The sequence below is a fragment of the Leptidea sinapis genome, chromosome Z, assembly GCF_905404315.1.
Source record: "Leptidea sinapis chromosome Z, ilLepSina1.1, whole genome shotgun sequence".
Classification (NCBI taxonomy): Eukaryota; Metazoa; Arthropoda; class Insecta; order Lepidoptera; family Pieridae; genus Leptidea; species Leptidea sinapis.
Genome location: NC_066312.1, coordinates 8,889,126 through 8,913,681, shown reverse-complemented (window position 1 = coordinate 8,913,681; position 24,556 = coordinate 8,889,126). Strand labels below are relative to the sequence as shown.

The following is a 24,556-nucleotide window of genomic DNA, read 5'->3' as shown; positions in this document are numbered from 1 at the left end:
TGAAATTATTTTTGAAATTTGTTTGATTATGAGTCAGCATTAAAAAATACATACAACTTCAAATTTTCACCCATCAGTCATTTCAACAGTTACTTTTGTATTGCGATTTTAATATCGGCAATACAACGTTTGCTGGGTCAGCTAGTAATAAGTAAAATATTCTAACAATATCCATATCCAATAAAATATAGCAAATTTATATACAAATCTTGACAATTTGTTGGCTTACTTCGAATAAATAAAATGAAAAATGACCACACGTAGCAGCCCTACGTTATTTTGCGGCCGCACTTGCCGCAGAACACATCGATCGCGTCGTATTCATTCACCACAGATTGGAATACTCTTGTAATGCTCGCCTTTCTGTTCCCTCAATGGTACACCGCCTACTGCCATTCATTTGCTCGTTGATTTCCCTTACGGCTAGGGTTGTCACGAACCATTATATATTTCACTTTTTAAAATTAATATTAGATTTATAGATGTACTTGACAGTATTAATTTATACATTTCAATAATAAATAGAGCACCTACACTTACCTCTAGTTATACCTAGTTATTTTTAATGGAGTAATTTTATACTGAGTCGTCGTTAAGCGAATAAAATAGAAATAGAAGTTTTCGTTTCCAAGTTTTCCTGTAACCAAATGCAAGTGACGACGCTTTTTAAAATTTTCCAGAAATAAAATGTCTGTATGATTAGAGTTATAAAAGTTTTATCAATTCAAAAATTATGGAATCCAATTAACTAAATTGAAACACATAAATAAACTAATCATTTTTAATAGTAGTTTTTAGTTTTATGTATGTTCCAAAAAATTGCGAAACGTTGCAATATAACATATGTTTTCCTTGCCCTTTTCTTTCATACACTGTAATAAAGTTCACGCCTTGTACACGCCATTATGCCGTCACGCTAAGCTTTCTGTCTGTCTATCATAGAGCATGTTATGTAACTTTCGTTTAGCATATCGCTATCTTTTATTATGTTGTTATATGACCTTGACTCAATTAATCTTTCTGTGGTATTAAATGGGTGTTACTCATCGTATCCCTTAAAACCTAAAAATGTTTTTTTTTTAATGAAAATAAGGGACGAGACGAGCAGGACGTTCAGCTGATAAAAATTGATAAGCCTTGCCCATTACAATGCAGTGCCTCTCAGGATTCTTCAAAACCCAAAACTATGAGCGACACTACAATAATTGCGCCTGTCACCTTGAGACATAAGATGATAAGTCTTAATTGCCCAGTTATTTCATTAGCTACGGTGCCCTTCAGACCGAAACACAATAACTACACATTACTGCCTCCAACTTAAAAAAATTCTTTATTATTTATCAAACGGACTACAGTTATGAATTAATCAAGTATTTTATATCTTTAACACTTAAATATCAAGAATTAATTGAATTACTCCCAAACGTAAAAAGGTTTCACTTTTGATCGTAACGTCTTTTACTCCGCATTTTATAAAACCTTCGTCAAACGAGTACACCAATATTACAAAAAAATATTGATTGAATTTAATAATATATCCTCCTTATTATAATTATTAGGGTAAAGAGCGAAACTTACATCACAATGAAGTCTAACCTACGAAACTCACAAACAGGTATTTAATTTATTTTATTACAGGTATTTACATTTATCTATGTTTTCATCGTGTTGACAAATTCATAGGCCACTTAAAGTGTAAACTGAATGCTGCTCGAACCTAAATCGAAAATAAAAATATATAATCGAAAATGTGAATATTTTATCGCTCACTTTATTCATATTAATCTAGTAAAGAGGAAAATTTTAACACATACTCATAGTTAATTGCTCTCAGAGCTAATCTTATTAGGTAAGCTGACTGCACTTTGAGATGTAAATGGATATAACGTTGAGCTGCGATTAATTTAATTTTGTATTAAATGTGGGTTGAGCCGTTGGACGTTATAATATATTTATATAAAATTCAATTATGTGAGTACTATATCGTATCGCTTTCATCAATTAGTATTATTTCGTATATGTTTATGTGTGTACCTATGGCTGACTAAGGCCCGTATTCTAGAAGGCTTTGAATGATACCAACCGTACCAATATATATCTATATATTGTACGGTGTTGATTATTTAAATTTTATTTATTAAATTTCGTTACTTATAAATCGGTTTTATTCGTCTAAGTAGCATTTTTTCATAAAACTTGGAGCTCATATCCAGGAGCTTTTCTCGTATTTCTATTATATTTATTTTCTTTCAGAACTTCCCTAGATAAACTGAGTTTAATAAAACCTTTACTACTTGGAAATAACAATAATGGGAAGTATTTTCTGGTAGAAGGCATATTCACTGCCCATTTTTCATCTGCGTCTTTAAAAAGAGGTAATGCCGGCTAGCCTATGGCTGCCACAACGGCGCCTATTTCTGCCGTGAAACAGTAGATTGTAAACATCACAGTGTTCTCAAGAGCGCCACCAGCTGAACGTCCTGCTCGTCTCGTCTGTTTCTTCATAAAAAAACACCGACTCCCTGAATTAACCTGATTAACTATACCAATTGTATCATACTTCAGCTACCACAAAACCTCTTGTTACTCGCATGTCTCACCCCAACCAATAGACGAAAATTGTATAAATTTCAATATGTAAACTCATAAAATATATAAATTAAATATATACTTTCTAATTGCATCAAAATAATTTAATGATATTTAGATAAACGTTACTTAGCTAAATGATGCGGCTTTTTCTACAAATTTTAAAAAGCACGAGAAATAAATTTTCTTAATTTTTTTTTATTTTATTACTCCAAAGAGTAAGGTATAACTTCTTGAGTACATAAGTACACACACACTTTTTGAAGTGAATCTTCATTATCGACATATGAGAGAAATTCTATATCAATGTCGTCACGATTTCCGGTTACGCCCCATGTTGTTTTTTTACCAAAGTAAAGATTAATATATTAGTTTGAATGTGATAAAATAAAAATAATTACTTGTACGCGTCTATAATAATAAAATAGCTTTAGTTTAATACGGATTTTATTTCTTAAGCCCTATCCACCCAAATCTCTGTGAAGTTGTAAATAGTTGAAAAATTATATCGTAAAAAAGTTTCACTTCCGACAAGTGTACTCTGGTACACAAACATGTCTTTTATTTCTTAAAGATGCAGGAATAGAGTGTGTAAGTGTTACATACCCGTTGGTCAGACGTCAGTCTCTAAAGAGTCACCGTATGCCGTGCTGCTGGCTGCATGCAGCTGATTAACGTGCACGTTGCATGGTGGTGCCGGGAGCTGCGGGTAAGGTGGAGCTACCTCAGCGTTCTGTTCGCGAGCATTACGCCTCGCAATCGCTGCTTGTTGCCTTATCACTTCACGTTGCTTTATCTGTACATACATCCAAATTAAGAATATCGTTAAATTTTGTTTTAAACCTTATTTATTGTCTATTAACACAAAACGGTGTGTGCGCATGAAAAAAGTGGAAATTTTATCACGGTGAGGTTAATGATTCGTAAAACTTATTTTATTACCAAATTGACTTATACGGCTAAGCGTGACGAGCTGAGAAAATCACAAACAAAGAATTAGGCGTTTCGGAACACTGAAATGAGACGTCGATCAAATGCTGAAAAGAAACTAAATTGGCCACAGGCTCCGAACAGATTTTGAATATAAGGAAAGCCCTAGATTGGAATCCCCAATTTTATCCTAAATGTGGCTGCCATCTCTCCGATTTGCGGGATACAGAACCTTAACTCGTGTTAGTTAACATTAGTTAACTGTTTCTTTAAATTTTGTAATATTGAATTGAATGTTATTGTATTTATCTATATACTAACTAATAGCGGTCTCAGTGATTCAAACAAATACAATGATAAGTAAATAGATGAGTAGTGACGCCATCTAGTAGCAAGTAAAAGGAAACTACCTCTGCATCATAGTTCACAACTATTTTCTGAAATTTCAGAGAAAAACTTGCTGAATATTTAACTAGACATATTAAATAACAATACCGACGTGACAGACAATGTTCTGCGCAAAATTCTCGAAATAAAAACAAAAAACTGATCACTATGAAATCGTAAAATATTGAGGAAGTTAAGGAAAATATAGGAGATTTTACAATAAACAATTAAATTTCTTAGAATTCAATCTATGAGCAAATTACCAGGTTCGATTTTCAGCCAGGCTACTAACTCATCTAAACAAAAAATGACACCAGAAACGGTTAAGTACATTTCGGAATTTTTAACTGTCAAAAATCCACGTAGAAAAATAATAGTATAATACATATACCTAATGATCGCCATCGTAACTTCCTAATCGATAGCTATATTATAAAATATTTGGCAATTCTAAAAGATAGGAAGTCTTACTAGTAGGCTTATTGATGTCAAACTTTGTAAATATTTTGAAATATGCCGTGTTTCATTTAAGAAAAATAATCTTAAAATCGAGTTCAAAAATAATTTAAATTCGATTATTTACACAATCATCACTGAACAGAGTTAAGATCTAACTTGAATAATTGTCACACTCAATGAAGTTCTATACACAAATAAGGACATATAATTCAGTCTGATAGCGGAACGGTAGCAGTGTGCTTAAAGAATATGTAAGCACACTTTTCTCCAGTCGTGTGTCAACTATTACTGTCCGAATAAAACCTAAACTGAATAAATCTTTTACATTGCTGCTCATTGACCAAGGATATTTTAAACGTATGGAGTAACTGCAGAAATGTATATGTTTATTTATTTATTCACGTAAGGAAGTTAAGAGTTTTGTCAGATAAACAACCTGATTGAGACGTAGAGTATCCAGGTGTTCCAGTAGGGCAATATCATCAGATGCCCCGGTTGCCAACATTGTTGCCTGCTGTTCTAACAACAATCGCTCCTCTTCCCTCAATGCCTGCAATTGACTTCCAAGATTTTCATCTGTTTCGCCGGTGTCCTCGAGTTCCAACAAGTCGGACGCTGAATCGTCACTAATGGATGTCCTCTTTATTGGACCTGAAACTGTATTTAATACGGTTCGTTTAGAATGTGCGCTTGTAAAAAAATACAATTTAATAGATTAGTAAAATCCACACATGAATTTTTAAGTTACGGCGTTTAGAGGTACTGTGCAAAAATACTATTTCATCAATATTTATGAAGCTATACTTCTTTTGGCTCGTTGGGGACAAACTATTAGACTGATTTTTTGAGGTGCGCATGCACAACGTCACGCAAATTCGACACCCTGACATTAGCTGGTCAACTAGACAATTTGTATCATACTTCAGCTACCAAGCCTATTGTAACTTATATGTCTTCTGATCCACAACCAATGGACGAGAATTAAATAAATTTCAATATGGAATTTCAAGTTTTAGAATAAAAAAAATTATTTCTCTTTCATGATAGAAAAAAATATTTAGTGATATCTAATTACATGTTATTTAACTTAATTATCCGGTATAGTAATATTTCCATTGGTTGTATTTAATCCCTTCTTTAATACAATATTGATTTTTCAACAGACGTAAAATAGCACTAGGAATATTTTTATAAGGATTTTTGTTCTATTACGCCAAAGAAGAATAACTTCTAAGAAGTTATTTGTTTTAAAACTATGCTAGCCCTGATTGTTAACCATCACAATCTAGTGCGTAACTAAATCTGAGTACCCATATACCCAAGCTTTTAAAGAAATCGTAAAAAGGTTTTGATGTTTCTTTCTAACGATATTTCTAGTGCAGTACCATAGCAAGGGTATTTTTATTTTTTATAACTGTCTTTAGATTCCCAAGCATCGCCCGAAAATATACAAAAAATATAATTACATTCGTTTTATACATTCATTTTGTAAATCTGAAAAAACTTATTTTATAAAATACAAACATTTTGTAAATTATGTTTTTGGCTTTGAAGAATTTTGATGATATGACCTAAAATTTTCGTAAAAGTAAAAATTCGCAAAGTGATTCCGAAAGATAAATTATTTGAGTGAAACTCTAAAAATATTTTAATTCATCACTAATTTTTCGCATAACTGTATTGAAAAAAATTCAATTCAATGAATAATTTCTTTTCAAAATTATTGGTGTTGATGATTATACCGTCTATATCTCTGAAATTGAATGAAATTCATTCGTTAGTGCTTTGTACTCAAGAAGCCCGTTAAATACATTTATGCACTGCTTAAACTCTGTCTAATACAGAAAAAATATGAGAATTTTCTTTATAAAGATTTAGATGCACATAAGTACTAAATAGTATTAGAACACCTTCAAAGAGAATTGAAGACGGAAGCCTGTTATGTTAATGCATTAGTATTAGGCCGCATTAGCAGCCTTATGGGTGTAACCACAATGTTAAAGAGGATTATTACTACAATACTTACCAAAAGCTTACATTATATGCAAACAGACAATGCTTGGGTTCTTATAAGACATTCAATGCTAAATCATGAATATGAATTATGGTTACTTGAACACTATAATCTATAAATAAAGGATGCCATGTTAGTTTAAGCTTAGTAAAACAATCAAATTGTTATTTTTAAATCAAGCGCAAACATTATTAACACAAATATAAATAAAGTCACTTACAAAATATATCAAAGCGTCCCTTTGTTTCCTAAATGAGTGTAAATAATACATTTGCTTTCATTTTGTGATGAACAAACGTTTTATGTTTTAAAAAAAAAATTTAGAATTTTTGGGATGCTATCGATTGAAGTCGCAAGCGACTGACGAAACAGCAACAACCTCAGGGTATGTTTTAACTAAAAAGGTTCTAAAATACATTTATATTGTACTGATAATATTTCAACTTCATATTCATAATCTCACCAAGTGTTCAATTTGAGTTTATATATAAATATTGTAACTTCAAAAATAAAAACATATACAAATTATACTCGATTTATTAGTATGAATCGTCTTTTATTTACATTCATTGAACTTTACGACTAGTTTTCATCATCACGCATCACATTCAAATGATAACAATGTTTAATTGCATCATTTAATTAACTAAACAGTCATTTTGCCTCGGTGTATTAATATATACACAAATATGCTCATCTAAAATAGAATACACCGTGCGTGGACTAAGAACGTTTAAAAATAAACGTGTCGCAAACATAACTCGAACGAAAAACATCTTGTATTTTATATCACTTATAATCATATTTACACCAATGCGTCAATATTACTTATTCAATAATATCACAATTATCGTCTCTCTCGATTTTAATTAACTATTGTCTATTGAACTAGAACACTTTACATTCAATGTTCACTGAAATATTCGTCTCGATCCTCTTCCCTCCCTGAAAATGTGTGAAAAACAAAGAAAATAAATAAAAAATAATAAAATAAAATGCACATAAACAAATTAATACATACAAGTATAGTTAATTCAAATAAAAACTTAAAAAAACATATACAAGACATAAGAAGTTGTCGAATGAAATATTAACATCATTGTAATTTGCTTATTTCCAACACAAAAGGTTTTATCATCAAATAAAATATTAAGTTTGTAGTCAGAGTACATTCACTAGACACTATATAATTTGATACTAGCATTCTGTTTGTTTATGTTTATAAATTGACGTAATTTAATGATGTAAGCTATCACAATTTATTTCAATAATGGGTGAATTATTCATCAATTTAGATTAGCACAATTTAGATTATTGTAGAGACAAACTTTTAACAGTTAAGAATCCAAATTTCATTTTCAATTTAATGAAATTTAAAACGTATACATGTAGTGTACTGAGTTTAACAAGCAAATCTAAAGTGGCGTTAAAATTAATACGAAAAATATTGTCTGCCAACTCAACAAATTTAAACTGGTAGTAAATACAATTTTTAGCTGGTATCTTAAATGTTTTTAATAAATTTACAATAAGTAGGTATTAGGTAAGTTAAATAATAAATTATTATTTGACAAAGTGAAACTAAAAAAATAAAGAAATAATAAATAATACCTTACGACATTTATCGGAAGTGTTATGTTAGAGTAAAAATTATCATAGAGTACAAATTTATGCTAAGGGCGGATTTGACCAAACTGCAGTCAGATTTTAGTCGCTAGTAACTATTGATTTTCTAAGATGGAAGCTAATTTTGCATCTACTATACGGGTGTAAAATATATAACACGGACGATGTTCGAGGAATAAAAGGTTAAACTCAGAGTAACATTTGGTAGAGCAGAGATGCCACTTGTTACAAGCTGTTAACATTTGACACTTCGCTCTATTATCCTACAAAATTGAATTATTATAGCATTTCAGGTCACGTTAGAAGAAACAACAGATCATGGATTTTTGTTGGTTAATACATTCATTAACTCTTCCTTCATCATTCACTTTTAAAGCATAGTACAACAATACTGAGATAGTGTACTCTGCAAGTACATAGAAAAAAACGGAAACAAAAATATCCAAGCGATAAATTGAAGGAATAAAATTATTCCCGTACTATAATTATCCTCGTAATATCGTGGTTGGTCGAATCTGCCCTAAGTCATTTAAATGTCAAGATTATTGTGATAGAGAGAAATATAGTTATGCTTATACTATACCTAAATATGGCTCCCCCATAGTTCCAGGTAGATAAGGACAACTGGTCACGTGATTGAAATTCTGTGACTGCATCTCCTCCTGATCGGTCTCACGATGGTAGAAGTAATTGAAGTTTGATACGATGACAGGCACCGGTAATGCAATGGTAAGTACACCAGCAATCGCACACAATGAGCCCACGATCTTACCCCACACTCCAACAGGCCTGATTTAAAAACACTCGATAAGTAACAAAATTTCATTAAAATTAAATATACCAAAAGCTAACATGAAACTACGGCAATGATGATGGACATGCAGTAAATGACGAGAAGTTAATAAAATAACAATTTCGTAATTCGCTCGTTGCAATAACATTCATACATCTCCAAGCATTCTCGCCAGCAGAAACATTAGAATATATTGCGATGCTCAGAGTCCTAATTGCGTCCAGTAAAAAAATTTAATCTCCGCTTAAACATTCGCAATGCACAAAATAAACTATCAACACACATTTATTAATGCGCAAAGATTATTCTTTAATGGACACAAATACGTTTTTTCAATAACAGTTACTATATCTTGAATTTAATATGATAAAACTTTAAATTGATGACATGCATTTTGATATTTCGTACACTCTATCGAAAACGGTTTAACGGTTTTTGGTTAATAATGAAACGACGATTCACAGAGGCAAAATGATCTACAATTGATACACCATACAAACACAACCTGCGTAATCCACCAAAATATAAACTAAACACGTCAAATAAAAATCAGTGATGTTCACCATTTTTTTTTGATTTAGACGAAATGTCAATTTCATTACTCTAGGTAACCACTACATGAATTTTACCTAAGAATAAAGTGAAAGTTTTTTTGGTATTTTGGAAACTAAAACTACTTGACTTAAATCAGAAACTCATATTAATATTTATTAATACAAATTAGAAGTCGAGTTGAAGTGAAAACATCGGAAGCTAATCAATCATTACACATTCGAAAAGACAATTATTATTTTTGCAAGTAATCTCTTCTGGGTGTGTTAGTTTAACAATAGATAATATGAAAGTTAATTATATATGGTGGTAATTACACAGATTTGGTTTCAGGTACAATTTTAATACCAGCGAACGAAAAACTACAAAACAAATTATGTTGGTGCAGTACGATAATGATGCTCGAAATGATAGGTAAATAATAATTTAATCTTGAAAAGAGAAAAACAAACCAAAGTATATGATTGCAATGAAAATTATGCGTAAAGAAACATGATGATGGTAAATTTTTAATCAATGGGAGTAGAGATCATAAAATGAAACAGACAATAAATGCAAGATGAGGTTAAAGGTTTCGCCGATTCATACGTCATGTCTCCGTATCCAACGGTTGTCATGGTTACGACCGCCCACCAGAACGCATCAGGTATAGATTTGAAGAAGCTATTTTCGCTTCCTGCTTCAGCGAAGTATACCGCAGACGAAAACAGCACCACACCTTTAAGCACACATGAAGGCGCATACAGTGAGGGTCCGACAAGTGGTTTCAACAGGGATCAGACGCAGGTCGAAACGATTGGCGTTAGTTACTTAATGTCTACATAGCCAACCGCGGTAATAGTAATTAGAGCCCACCAAAAACACCCGGTACTGATGACAAATTTGAATCAGGATTAAATTAAAGAGAGGTGTAGGAACAACTACCCCTGCGCACACAAAGTAAGTTGTGCACACGTTTCTGAGTTCGACGTACGCTATTCAGCACTGGATTGGGTCATTATCCTATCCATTGTAAATATCATTATTGCAAAACACAACTATCATTAAATTGGAACAAATTTAAAATTTATTTTAAAATTCAATCATATTAATGTTTAATTTGTATTAGATACAGCATTATTTTAAAACTTACCAATAAAGAGGAAGAATATAAGAAGGCCAAGTTCCCGCATAGAAGCCTTGAGTGTGCGGCCCAAAATTTGTAGACCTTTGGAATGACGAGAGAGCTTAAATATCCGGAAGACTCGCACTAGTCGAATCACACGCAGGATTGCTAAGCTCATAGCTTGGTTTGTTGATTTGTCCTGAGGTGACACAGGAGCTCTTGGTAGGTTCAACGTGTCCTCTTCTTCAGCAACGACGGTAGCGAGCGTGATGAAGTAAGGAATAATAGCAATAATATCTATTATGTTCATCACGTCCCTGAAGAAATTAAATTTGTTCGGACATGCCAAGAAGCGCACGATTAACTCAAACGTAAACCATACGATGCACAATGTTTCTATTAAGAAGAATGGATCAGTTAAATCTGGCACTTCATCCTCTTCTATCTTGGTGCCATTGGTGGTAGTATTGTAGACCTTGTAGTGTTTGAATTCAGGCAAGGTTTCCAAACAGAAGATGACAATGGAAAGGAGGATGACAAACACTGAGATGATGGCAACGACGCGAGCAGCCTGGGAGCTCTCAGGGTATTCAAAGAGCAGCCAGATTTTGCGTTGGCGCTCATTGGCTGGCAGAGGCTTCTCTTCTTCTTTTATGAAACCTTCATCCTCTCTGTAAGAAAACATATTATATTACTATAAAATCATACAACTCACCAACTTATTAAATTAGTTCAAGCATTGTAAGTTGATGATACTTAGCCAACGAAAACAGACTAAAGCAATTTTGAACTAGCGGTCCCTACCACTTACCGGAATTTGTTGGTTGCTTGTTCTCCTAGTTCGTAAAATTTGATCTCTTCTGAGAATACGTCGAGTGGTACGTTAACTGGGCGACGTAAGCGCCCGCCACTTTGATAGTAATAAAGGATGGCGTCAAAAGAAGGTCGATTTCTGTCAAAGAAGTATTCGTTCCTGTAACAAAATACTCGTATTAATACCTTAACTTATTTTTTTTAATTAGCTTGATACCATCAATATAAAATGTTCTTAAACAAAAACAAATAAGTAGAGTCTGGCCCGATTGTGCTGACGTCATAAGACGGCAGCTTGACTCTCCCACTTTTAAAAGGCCGTAGTCGCCTCTTACGACACCCTTGGGCATGGGATTTCCCTATTCTTTTTACGCCCCGGGGAAGCACAGGCCATACCTCTTTTGGTGTTGGACACAAAATAGTGTCAACCATCAAATAAAAAGCATGTGAATATTATTAATATTTATAATATTGCATATAAAATCTCTTTAACAATAATTGGGTTTTTCTCATCTATTTCATCACATAAAGCTATCCAAATTGTGGCGCCACGTTTGCAGGTTTTAAAATTCTTATAAATAATGTTTTACAATGATGTTTTATTATTAATAATTGTATTATATGGTAATCATAGTAGTTACCTAAGTGGATCGAAGTATCGTATCCTTCGGGATGGATCTCCAAGTAATGTTTCCGGGAATTGATTTAAAGTCCTGAGTTGTGTCTCGAATCGGAGCCCGCTTATCTGTTGACAAAAAGTTTTTACATATTATTATGTCGAGTTTGTTTGTAATTTTTTTTTATACGAGGGGCGATATGCTCACGGGGAGTGCTGAGGCAACCGCTCATGAACATCCGCAACAACAGGTGTCAAGAGATGCATTACCAGCCCTTAAGATATTATTAAGGAGCATGGTCTTTTCTTAAAGGTCTCTAGGTCGTATCGGGTCGGGAATATATATACTCTATTCTCTATAAATATAAATTCTACCAATATATTAAAAGTCAGATATTTTTAATCAAAATAAGATATGGTATCATTTATTGGAAGTCAAAAACTACCACCCAAAGTATGTCTCAGACCTGAGAAGAACGGACGCAAGAAACTCAGTGGGCTTCTTTTTACGTACAATAAAAATTATTATTTAATAGCATGAGGGCGATCGCTCCATTCCCAATCTGTTGTATCATTAAGAAAGTCATATATGTTATTGAAACCTTTACCACAAAAACGTTTATAATAGATTCTTTTGAATTGCGTAAACATTTGTTGTGGCATTTCCTGAGATCTTGTTGTAAAAGCATTTATACATCGCCCCACAAAACACTTACTAACTCGACTTATCGCAGTAGTATAATATAAAGACTCATTACGAAAATCTCCGGAACTGAAATGCACACTGATTTAAATTTTGAAATAGTACTTATAGCATCTTACGGAAGAGGTGTTAATTATAAAACAAATACTAATTATAGTAGCCATACGCTAACAAATAAACCTTTACTCGGTGACGAGACGATCTATATTGAGACACAGATAACAGGTATGAATTAAATCAACTAAAGCACATTGAATTTCACTTGGTTCTTTATATGAATAAATTTATGTAAAATACAGTTTTTTGTTTAAGTATACACGACGTAAAAACCTCTTTAGGCGCTTCATACATGGCAAAAGACATTTCAAAGTTTCTTAACTTTTTAATTTTAATTTAATTTATAACAGAATTTCTGAAAGCCCGCTTATTAATTCTTACTCTAAAAGCTTTGAAAAATAAGTCTACATGTAGAGTGTTTCTGATTTCAGAGGGGGTAATTAAAGAGTACAGACTAATATAGAAGTCTACAATTTTTTTTCTCTATCAAATAAACAATTATATTTAGACGTGATAGACACATATATATTTTGTTGTAGCTGCGTTTAGAAACTCCCGACTTTGTGTACGAATCAGTTTTTTAACTAAACAAACATATAAACAAGTTAACAAAACTTCATAAGTGGCAACCAACATCTACTTATACGGGAAATACATTAACAACAAAAAAACTCAAGTTGGAAAAATAACAAAAAAATCGCAGCAAAAATTCTCTCAAGGAACAGAACAAATCATCAAACTATACTTAATTATTTCATTTCATCACACCTACGAGTATCAAATCGCTTTCATATATGAACGACTTGTAGAGTTTTGAGAGGCATTCAAAGACATAAAATAGGATATCATTAACTTATAAGAAATAAGCAATTGGGCAATAAAATAGATGAATACGACGATGTTATCCAATGTCATGCTGGTTTAACAGATGTAGGTTTTTTGATAAAAAAACGCGACATAAATAGTATATATTTCAACTTTACGCCCTTACCGAAAAAGTAAGCAGTGAAAAAATAGAATATTTCAATATGACAATACAGCAACAGATAGAACTTAATGTTCATGGGCGACCTAAACGCGAAAATAAGCGAGAGGTATCCATTTAGTATGATAACCAAAAGATGGCTATCACGGTGTAATACTGATAGATTACGCTACAGAAATAATTTTCTAGAAATTAGTTAAAATAACCATAATGAACACTTTATTTAAAAATAGCAAAGACAAGGTCTTGGCCATCCTCAGATGGAAAATAAAAAAGCGAAAATAATTTTATAATATCAAAACAAATCTTATTTCAAAACACTGAATTACTAAATATAGTAACTCCCCTCTCAGTCCACAGCTTAGAACAATACCTTCCCACACACGTAAAGAAGAGATGCAAATATCTAAATATTTGTAATAACAATCAGAATATTCAGATATAAATCAGTGTACATACAAAATTGTTAGAGCGTACAATTAATGAAAAAAATGTACATAATCAAATAGAAAATAGACAAATAAAAGCAATAAATTGTATTCTATGATTTTTATGTAAAAATGGAAATAAAATTTCAGGATTACCTATAGCCTGTAGCACCCATCTAGACCAACCTGTCATTTAAGCTTGCGAACCTATCGAAGTTATATTAAATATCTTTCATGTTTTGATGGCTTAATTAAAACGTGGTGAATATTGTAGTGGTAAATATAAATTGACTTTGACTTTGAAATGAAATATATCTTTCCATTTGCATCGCTAATGTTTACAAAGAAAGCTCGCATTTACATTGACATGAAAGTGAGGACGTAGGCGTTCGTATATGAAGCTTTGACCTAAATGCCAGATAGTCCAGTGGCTTTACAAGCGTTGTTACGAGATATGACGTGATTGGGACACGACCAAGCGTCGAGTGTCATTTATGTGTGTGATTAACCAATCAGTTATCCAATATTGAGGCGTTGACGTTAATTGAATAATTATTGAACCTTTTATGTGGTATCGAAGGTGTATATTATAAAGCATAGAAAACACCATTGTGGCTACAATATTATTTTTGACTATTTGATAAAGATTGGTAAGTTGTAGGTTATTGAAGTGAAATCTTTAATTATGCCGCGGTGAGCATTTTTTGGTAGGGGGAAATCTTATGGGTTCGCGTCACCAACATGTCCATAACTGGCGCACGCGAAAAATAAATCATTAAAATATATATATATATATATTTAGACACTTTTTGGATGTGTGAAATCTCGTGAGTTCACGTCACCAAATGCTTTAAGTGAAATTCAATGGAAATAGTTCAATGTGTACATACTGTGCATTGTTGAAATAGTGTTCTGTTTGATAAATATATTATTGAAAATAAGTCTTAAATATATTATATTGACATTAATAATTAAATTGTTTTTAATCATTACTTATCTTGATGTTTGTACCTTATGGTTGTGATGTATAATGTCGTGTAGTAGGTATTATGAGTATGTAGTAATTTGTACATGGTTTTATTTAAATACTTTTTCTTTTAGGACAAAATAAAATATTTGTATTTGTATTACGAAATTTCAATTTGAAATACTAAAAGTTCGAAGTTTTCACTTCTTTATTTCACATGAATTATAAATTGGCAACAAACAGTCTTCAAATTTTGTAATTTGTAAAGCTTTGATACATTTTATAGCTAGTTTAAAGATTTTAAAAGTGTCGAAGAACTCGAAAGGAATTAAATGTTTCCTAGTAAATAACGCAGACACAGATATCAGAATCTCCACCAACTAGCCTAATGAGAGCGTCAAAATCTTGCCAAGTCTCTTTAAAATGTTTCGAGATGAAGTCAGGATGAAGTCATATTTAATAATTACTAACTTATTTCAACATTTCCAAAGACCTCGTGAAAATATTTAAAATTTTCCGAGAGCTAAGAGTTAAGCGCTATAATTACATATTAGTGGGCTCGTTAACATTCAATTTAGAGGCCTTTTTAAATTCCACTCCACGCTACCTACACGTGTATTTTACTTTCATCAACATAATTATTTCTTATGATATTCTTTGAGTGCACAGATAGCATTTCTTAACCTTGTTAAGAAAGTTATTAACACTTTATTAATAGTAATATTTAGGTGCTTTGGATGTACATTACTAGTATAGTATATTTTAATAATTAATGAGTGACATATTTCGAAACGCGTATATTAAGGAAAATATATAAACGAAGGAGATTAGATTAATCTTTTCTGTTTGAATATTAAATATATAATATAGCATAATAAAAATAATATATTTCTGATTTTTGTTTAAATTTTGTTTGAATTATAATAATATATTAGATACCAAATTTTACAAGAACATTATATTTCAAGGAAAAGCTTTGTCAATTACAAAATGAAGTGATCATATTACAGCATAATTTTATTAGTTTTTTTTTAAAGCGAATGAGTGAATTAAGAATGAACATTCGTCTACCAAATTGGGGACGGTTTGAGAAAAGGAGAGGTCCAGAGCATCCGGAGCCGGCGAACATGTATGAAGAGTATTGAATGTAGAGGATTGTAAGGATAGAAGGCAAATGACGGTCTGTTGTCTCTGCCTACCCCGACGAGAACAAGGCATGAGTGTGTGTGTGTTTTAATAGCATGGGGTATGATCAAACTTTATTTGTTACCTCTGGTTATAATGTATAGCAATAATAAAAGTACGTTAAACAAGGTGAATTAATCCGCAACGAAGGCATACTGCAATATGCACCAGACAAGGTTTTAATTTTACTTGGTACTGCGACCTCCACGCTACGACAGCTTAGCTTTCATGTGCCAAGATTTTACATTACTGAGCGAGTATTGATTTCGACTTAAATCTACTTTAATAATCATTATTACAGTGTTAAGCACATGCTTCGAGAACTTTTATTCTTCGAGGTTACAAAAACATTATGAAGCGAATTAAGATTTTAAGTAGATTATCTCAATACGCTGATATGGCATTTATCGTATTATTTATTGTTATAGAGAATCAAAAAAAGAAAAAAAATGCTGTTATCTCATTAATCAGCATTATTGCAATAAGTGAAGATAGGGTGCGTAACTAAGTAGGCAAAAATCTTAATATAAAAGAAGAAAATACATCAATACAAATCATTTTGCTTTTGATTTTACGCCATATTGAAAATACGAAACATCTACAAAAATATTGTGATCGTTAGCAATAGTTACAGCAATTTCCTATCTTGGACAAATTAACTTTCCAACACAACGTCCCGATAAAGTCTTACAACACGGGATAAACTTTTAATTGAAGAAAATAAGTTTATGTTCAAACTTGATCATCAAGTCCCCTTAAATTAAAAAACTTCCCTTTCAAACACGCTTACGTAATAATGAGCGATGATCAATCAATAAGTTCCTGTATCCCCTAGCTGGGGCAGAGGGCATCCACAATGCATCTCCATCGCGATCGGTCTTGAGCATCTCTCTTAATTTCCGATCCGATGTCCTTCGCTTCGTCAATGACAGTCGCCGCCAGGTTTGCTTTGGACCGCCACGTTTGCGTTTTCCTTTAGGGTTCCAATCTAGGGCTTGCCTCGCTAAGTTGTTGCCAGCTCCATTTATTTGTTGGTCGATTGGGACTTCATGACAGCGTTGCCAAAGATGATCGTTGGAAATTATGTCGGGCCAGTGAATATTGAGGATATTTCGCGGGCATCAGTTAACGAAGACCTGAAGTTGATGAGAGATGGGCTTGGTGACCTTCCACGTCTCACACCCATTAATCAATACGGTCTTCACGTTGGACCGGAATATTTTGAGCTTAACTCTCCGTGTCAGTTTCCGTGATTGCCAGATTGGAGCATTGCGAAGGTTGCTCTTGTTTTGGCGATCCGTGAAGTGATATCCTCTTCAGTCCCTCAAGTCTCTGACACGCAGCTCCCGAGATACGAAAAATTGTGGACGCGTTACACTACCTCTGTGCCAATGAGCAACGGGCCTGAGCTCGTTGCGCCGTACCTCATTTCTAGAGTCTTCATTATATTAAGTTTAAGTCCCGCCTTCGCTGCTTCCTCGCACAGGTCCCTCAATTTCTACTGCATATCTGTGCGTGTGTGGCTTAAGAGGCATATATCATCAGCATAATCCAAATCCTCTAGAGTATTTGTTATGCCCCATTCTACACCGCAGCACTTCTTGTGCGTTACTTTTTTCTTAATTCCATCAAGAGCGACAAGGAAAAGAAGAGGTGAAAGAAGGCACCCTTGCCGTAGACCCGCATGTACCGCTATTTCATTCGAGATGAGCCCATTATGTGTCACTTTACAAGCATAGTTCTTGTATAGAGCTTTAGTGATATTTATTATTTTCTCAGGGACGCTAATTTCTCGTAGGTGAGACCTTACACTGGTCCACTTCAGCGTATCAAAGGCTTTTTCAAAATCCAGAAATGTACCTTACATTTCTTTTTGCCATTCTGATGCCTGTTCTAGTATGATACGTAAAGTGTTTATGTGGTCCGTACACGATCAATTGGGGTGGAAACCTGCTTGCTCACCACGGATGAGGGGGTCGATGACCGTCGAAAGCCTATCCATGATAACTTTACATAGCACCTTGGAGGATATTGATAGTAAAGTGATGCCTCTCCGGTTGTTGCATTGAGGTCTCCCTTTTTTGGAACGGTGATAAGAATACTTTTATCATCAATCATCTGGTATATTTTCTTCGTCTCTCCAGAAGCGCTGAAGCAGGGGCGTCAACGCGTTTGCGGCTGATACCATGTCCACCTTAAGATAAGAGATAGATATTGCGAACGGCCGTCAGTCTTTTGATTACTCGGGTTAAGGAAACGAGGTTCGCTTTGCACTGGGTTTTATTGAGCAGACCGAAGACTGGATATTTAGACCCGGTTACTTCCGGTTTGGACTCGGTTTAGATATCTCTCATAATTTTGGAATTGCGTCCGATGAATAATAATAATAGTCATTCATACTAGTCTAATAATATATGGTACAGAATTTTTTGTATCCTACTCTCTGCGGTAGGATACCCTGTGTTTCAGAGGTTAGGTCCTTCCTAAAGCTTATTCATTATTATACACAATTAGCAGACTGACTAAAAAGAGGTGTGTGTGTGTGCGTGTATGTGTGTGTGTATGTTTTTTTTATTAACTTTATGTAAGTATGTCACACTGTGCAGAAGATAAAATAAGTGCTAGTAATTGATGTTTATGTTTTTATTTTAAGAACGTTTATTGTATCGTCGTATTTTAATACTAGCCATGGTTTTAAAGATTTTGTTGAAGTTTATTTGTTTATTTTACTTATATTTTAATAAATTTTCTATAGTTATTATAAGCGTATGACGAATTAAATTCATAGTCCAAAGCCTGTTTTAGTAATTGGGGTACGGAAAGTAATAATTATATTATCATCATTAGAGTTTATATTACATTTTACATAAAATCATGAATAGAAAAAGTCGAGAGTAGTGGCGATCACTACTTTTGGAGCAGAAATCTGCAGCATGATCAGGGCAATATTAAGGGGCCAGTTCGATTTATGAATGTCCAAGTTAAAAAGCGACTTACAGTCCGCTATTTCTTGTGTCTTGATGAAATGGTAAAAGCACAGAAGTTTACGTAGACAGCCCTAGCAATCTACGAATATGGACAGATTTTAAATTTTGATCCTTTATTTATGATATATTTAAGACATTTGTTTTATATATTTCCATTTATGATAAAAGCCCAGATTCCTAACGTAAACGTAAAAGCGACTTTACTAAATCTATATCGCGTGGTACGCTGCTTAATAGTATAAAGTAAAACAATTTTGCAGCTCTTACGTAAAGTGTCAAATAAATTGCTGGGTCACGTATTGAGCAGAACGCGTGACAATAGGGCTAAGCCATGAGTGATCTCTTAAGTTTGTATAGGTTCACATTGTTTCCTCTTGAAATTTGGAACTTGACAGATGAAGCAGGTCATCCGATCTTATGTAATGTGCTTGAAAAATATTTTACAATATAACAGCCCTCCTATAAAAAATCACCCACATAATATGAAGTAAGGGTTGCCATCCTCAATAATTGATATTGTAAAACAATAGATAATGAATTCAGATTATTTGTTCAAAGTTATTATAGTTAATTTAATATAAGCTCCATGTATAATAGTAGGCAAGCCTGTCGCTAAAATATTTATGGATTTTTTTATTAATAAGCTTATGACTTGCATGGTTAAAAACTGAGTTAAAAGTTTCAACCAACTATTGTTATTTTATATTATAAAATTTCCATTTATTCCATCTTTCGAAAATCATCATAAAAGCCTGTTTTTTTTATCTGGTGCAGCAATATTAACATAAATTCTGTTTATGCACGAAATTCTAGTAAATTTGTTTTCGTATCTTATAGTCTAACAAAAACATGTATTATGTATGACGCTGTTTTAAATCTTAATAAATATTTCCAGAACGTAGACAGGGAGGGGCTTGGGCCTATAATCTACTGCAATGGTCCAATGTGTGCTGGAAAGTTGCCAGAATTTCTGATAAAAATGCTTAAACTAGCATAAGTACCAAGTAAACAATGTCCCCAGCCATAGTGTCAGTTGACTATTCGCATTAACAGGTGGCGTGGATATAATTACGGAATGCGAAAGCTTTTGAAAAAAAATAATTAAACTCCCAAACTTTACCTATTCTGAAGTATATAGTAGTGAGATTTATATAATGTTATTCTTTTTTTAATGAAAATGAGGGATGAGACGAGCAGGATCTTCTGCAGATGGTAATTGATACGCTGCCCATTACAATACACTGCCGCTCAGGATTCTTGAAAAACCCTAAAATTCTGAACGGCACCTTGTCACGTAACCTTGAGACGTAAGATGTTAAGTCTCATTTGCCCAGTAAATTCACTAGCTACGGCACCAATTATTATTATTATTAATTCAATTATTCAAAATAATTAGACAGATTATATTTTCCTTCTCCTGCGATATAATAGTTTCAGATGTTAAAATTGTTTTGTCGAAGATTAACTAGTATTTTACACACACAAACTCACAAGATGTAGGCTTCTTACTTTAGTTTGTATAAAATATCACTTACATCATATAAAAAGTAAATATAGTTAAAAAAGTTAATTTTTACCGTGACTCCAATACAATTTAACCAGGAAATAGTGTCATTTATGCACGGAATGAAAAACTAGGATCTCACTGGCTGGTGGGGCGGAGTTTATTTTATTTACGTCAATGTCCATTTTATGTACACCTGCGCATTTTGTGCTTAAAATTCATGCCGGGCCTCTCAAACGTCGATTGTATTACTAATTCATAATGCATGTATTATAACATAAGTTATAACATAACTTTAGTCATTTTATTATTCAGGCGGTTAAAACGCCGACGAACTGTAAACAGTTCGTTTCTAGTTATATTAGGCGTAGAAATATCTAGCACGCTGTAATTATTCTGTTTACTTGTGTTTGCGAGACTTAATGCATAAGTGTTGAAATGTCGATTATGATTTATGTCAGTTGCTGTCTTTATTTGAATACTATTTAGTTACGTAAGATTTAATTATAAATAGAAAATTGAACCGTTAAAATATTTTTCATTGGATATTGAAGAATTTATGAGACATGGCCATCTCGCTCGATGCTAACAACTTTGACGATGGACTGTTCAAACTATACGCAAAGAACTTTTGATACCAAAACTTATAGAGGTAAGTAATATTTCACATTGAGCAACACATTAGGTCAAATTAAGAATTTTAGAAATATGCCTGCTAAAACATTCGTAATATCATATCAATTAACCATTGGTGGACCCCAGTAGCTCTGTAGCAAATTTTTCCTTTTTTGTTTATATTAGAGATAGCAAACGGTTAAATAGCTCACCTAATTGAAAGAAAATCCGTGTCAGCCCTTTAAATGAGAGTACACTCTGTTCCTGAAGGTTTCAACATGCGATCTCTGGTTCAGAATTATTTTGATTCCAGATTGTTTTTCGTCCATCAATTAATTCTGAATGTTCATTTCAATATACCGATTTTAATTTCTAAATCTTTAAAATAATATCTGTCACATACAATAGGGTGCTCATTTTATACCTAGATATGGATCATTTAAATAATAATACAACAGTTGGATGGCCAACTGTTGTATTATTATTTAAAGACCAAAAGTAGAAAGTGGTGTTGAATATCAACCTTGGCTCGGCTACTCAGGATTAGCATTGAATAAAAAATATGGCGGTAAGTCATATCGGTTCATGCAGCCAGTGTGGCAGTGCAAGGTAAATAGTTTCGGCGTGGTGCAGATGAAATTTTGCATTTACAAACAAAAGCGTTACTTAATCAAGTTCTTGTAACCCCTAGCTGGGGCAGAGTGAATTCACAGCGTCTCCTTCGCAAACGGCCGGCAATAATTGTTACCATTAATATAATTGTTCAAGACAATTACAATTTACCCCAGACATCCTGATCTTTTAAATTGTATGCATCTGAATAATAACATCCATTAGACGAGTATTTTTTTTATATAAAGACCGACGATTATAGGCTCGCACTTTATTATAAAAGTGTTAACATTTTTATTAACTACTAATACCAGCTTTTTACTGGAATTCCATAAACCATAATATTAATGATATAAGAGAATTGCTCTCACTTGGAAGTGTAAAAGTCTAAAAATTTTAACAATATTACAACAAAATAATTTGTGTTGAACAAGCTCGTGTATCGTAGCAGCAATAATTTATTAAGGAAGCAGTTATAACTCGATAGCGATAGTAAAATAAGACATTAATCACAAACCAATTACTGCACATGAACACTATAATGATATTAATGCTTAATGATTTTAATGACATTGTTACACTGTATGCGTCTGACTTCTCAATTTTGTTGTTATTAGTTTTGATACCATGCATTCAAATATTCATTTCAACATTGATATTGCAAGTATTTTTTGCGCAAATTCCACGCCTCAACTCTATCTTTCAATCGTTTAATTTTAATCTCTGTAGTAAAAGCCGAATGATAAAACAATTGAACCCCAACTTCGAGTTACTTTACTTTTATAAATATCTATCTACTTTAATTTAATATATATATTTGTATATTATAGAATGCTACAACAGTACCAAATCAGTAATCAATGTCCGGCGTTAAATTGTTACCTTAGAGTCTAATAGGTTTAGAACAGGTAAATGTAAAAACCACAAAAGATTCCAAATCCTCCTAGAATATGTTAGAGAACTAGCTAGAGTCGGTTTCATGGGTGTTTAAAGAACTAAATTTGTTGAAATACGGTCTTATTTATAGATGAAAATGCTGAGATTGACTTTCTGTTACGTTGTAAGCCAGAAATATATTATTATAGTGAATACCATGTGAAAACGATGACAGTAATAGGTTCAGGCTGAAGACCAAAAGAAAAGTGACACTGAAAGAGTTAGACATAGGAGGGAAAAAGCAGATTGGTTATAGTAATTACATTTGCCGATTCTAAGAAAGCAGCTTATCCAGAAGACAATCCCTATATTGCTATCAACAAACATGGACGTCTACTAGACATCTTCCAAAAACGAGTTATAAAGAAATTGATACAATCGAACAAAAAAGTGATGAAGTGTTGATCAGACAAATAAAAGCAAGGTTAGAAATAAAAATATTCCCCATAACATTGTAAGATTGTGGTACCTAGTTATAATCTGAAGTCACTATTTAGCATTACATAGCGATGTTTGTGTTACTTTTTTTGGGTGTTATTTTTAGTGTGATTGTTATTAATATAAAATTAGGTAAGCTTTATGCACATATTTCAATTTTTTATTTTTTGTCTGTAATTATTTCTACTAGATAGGTATTACTTTCGATACAACGAGGATACGTTTGGAAAATGCATTGTCCCACAAATCTAAAGTGCGCAACATGGCACTTAACTTAAATAAGTTTCTTACAAAATTAACGAGAAGTGAATTAATTTTTTGCCAATAATTTTGGTCGGAGTATTACTAATAGGTACCTACTACTTTAATTTCAAAACGCGTGACTGATTATTTGACTCTCACTAACATACATCCTCAGTAAAATAACCGATATTGTCACTTACCGATTCCGTTTCACGTTATTCCATCACACAGAGAGCGAAGGACATAATAACTACACGGCTCGCAAATGTTTACAAGCGCGGAAAATGCACGCTCTCAAAGCATAAATTAATTTTACGAGAAGCCCACCGGCTCTCCACGCGGTATTTCTTTCGGCGCGACTGTTGCTCCGCGGTTGGCAATCTACTAATCCAAAAATAAATTTTATTGTGTGTTCACCAAGGGCACGAGGTGCGTATTGCAACGGATAGACTGGTTACGCTTTTATGAAGAGATTTTATAATAAACGTGCGACGGTATCGCTGTAAATTTTACCGCGAATGTATCCTGAGCTGAAAGTTTTATTACTGACGTTGGTGACTGCCACGAGTTAGTAGATCTATAGACCTCCCAGTAATCTATCAAGGAACTATGGTCTATAACAACTGTTTTACTCGTAGAGTCGTATTTTTAAATTTTTATAGCTGAAATTGGCATGTTTATACCCATTGATGTGGTTGAATAGTGTTGCTGCATTTACAAAGTTGCAAACTGGTTAATCAAGGATTCACTTGAGTGGGTAAAATGGGTAATCACCCATCACTGTATTGTTGATGAAGTCTATTTTTAAAATAAATGTTGTTTTTGTTTATTTTTATAATTTTTCTACAAATAATTCGATTGAACTGGATTTAAAACATTTATTTCTATAAAAAACGCACATAAAACTATTGGCGTTTGGTGTATGTGCATTAAAGATATTTAAAAAATGTAATGATTGTGATAGTTGTAGTAGCAGGAATGCTGTAGTGACAGACAGACCGAGTTTTGGCTG

At 33.0% G+C, this 24,556-nt stretch overlaps 1 protein-coding gene across 4 annotated transcripts in view; it reads right to left on the bottom strand.

Moving 5' to 3' along the window:
* The window catches only part of LOC126978340 (potassium voltage-gated channel protein Shaker), a 383,795-nt gene that overhangs the window by 14,433 nt on the left and 344,806 nt on the right, over positions 1-24,556 (bottom strand). For 3 of the 4 annotated variants that reach the window (XM_050827086.1, XM_050827084.1, XM_050827085.1), the window contains 7 exons: positions 11,910-12,013; positions 11,267-11,428; positions 10,483-11,126; positions 9,939-10,068; positions 8,589-8,794; positions 4,802-5,022; positions 3,196-3,385 (listed from right to left, as the gene is read on the bottom strand). In XM_050827086.1, the coding sequence (XP_050683043.1) occupies positions 3,203-3,385; positions 4,802-5,022; positions 8,589-8,794; positions 9,939-10,068; positions 10,483-11,126; positions 11,267-11,428; positions 11,910-12,013 (1,650 nt within the window). In that variant the 3' untranslated portion in view covers positions 3,196-3,202. Of the gene's footprint in view, positions 1-3,195; positions 3,386-4,801; positions 5,023-6,900; positions 7,325-8,588; positions 8,795-9,938; positions 10,069-10,482; positions 11,127-11,266; positions 11,429-11,909; positions 12,014-24,556 lie in introns of those variants that run through there. The other variant, XM_050827087.1, reaches the window with a different exon arrangement.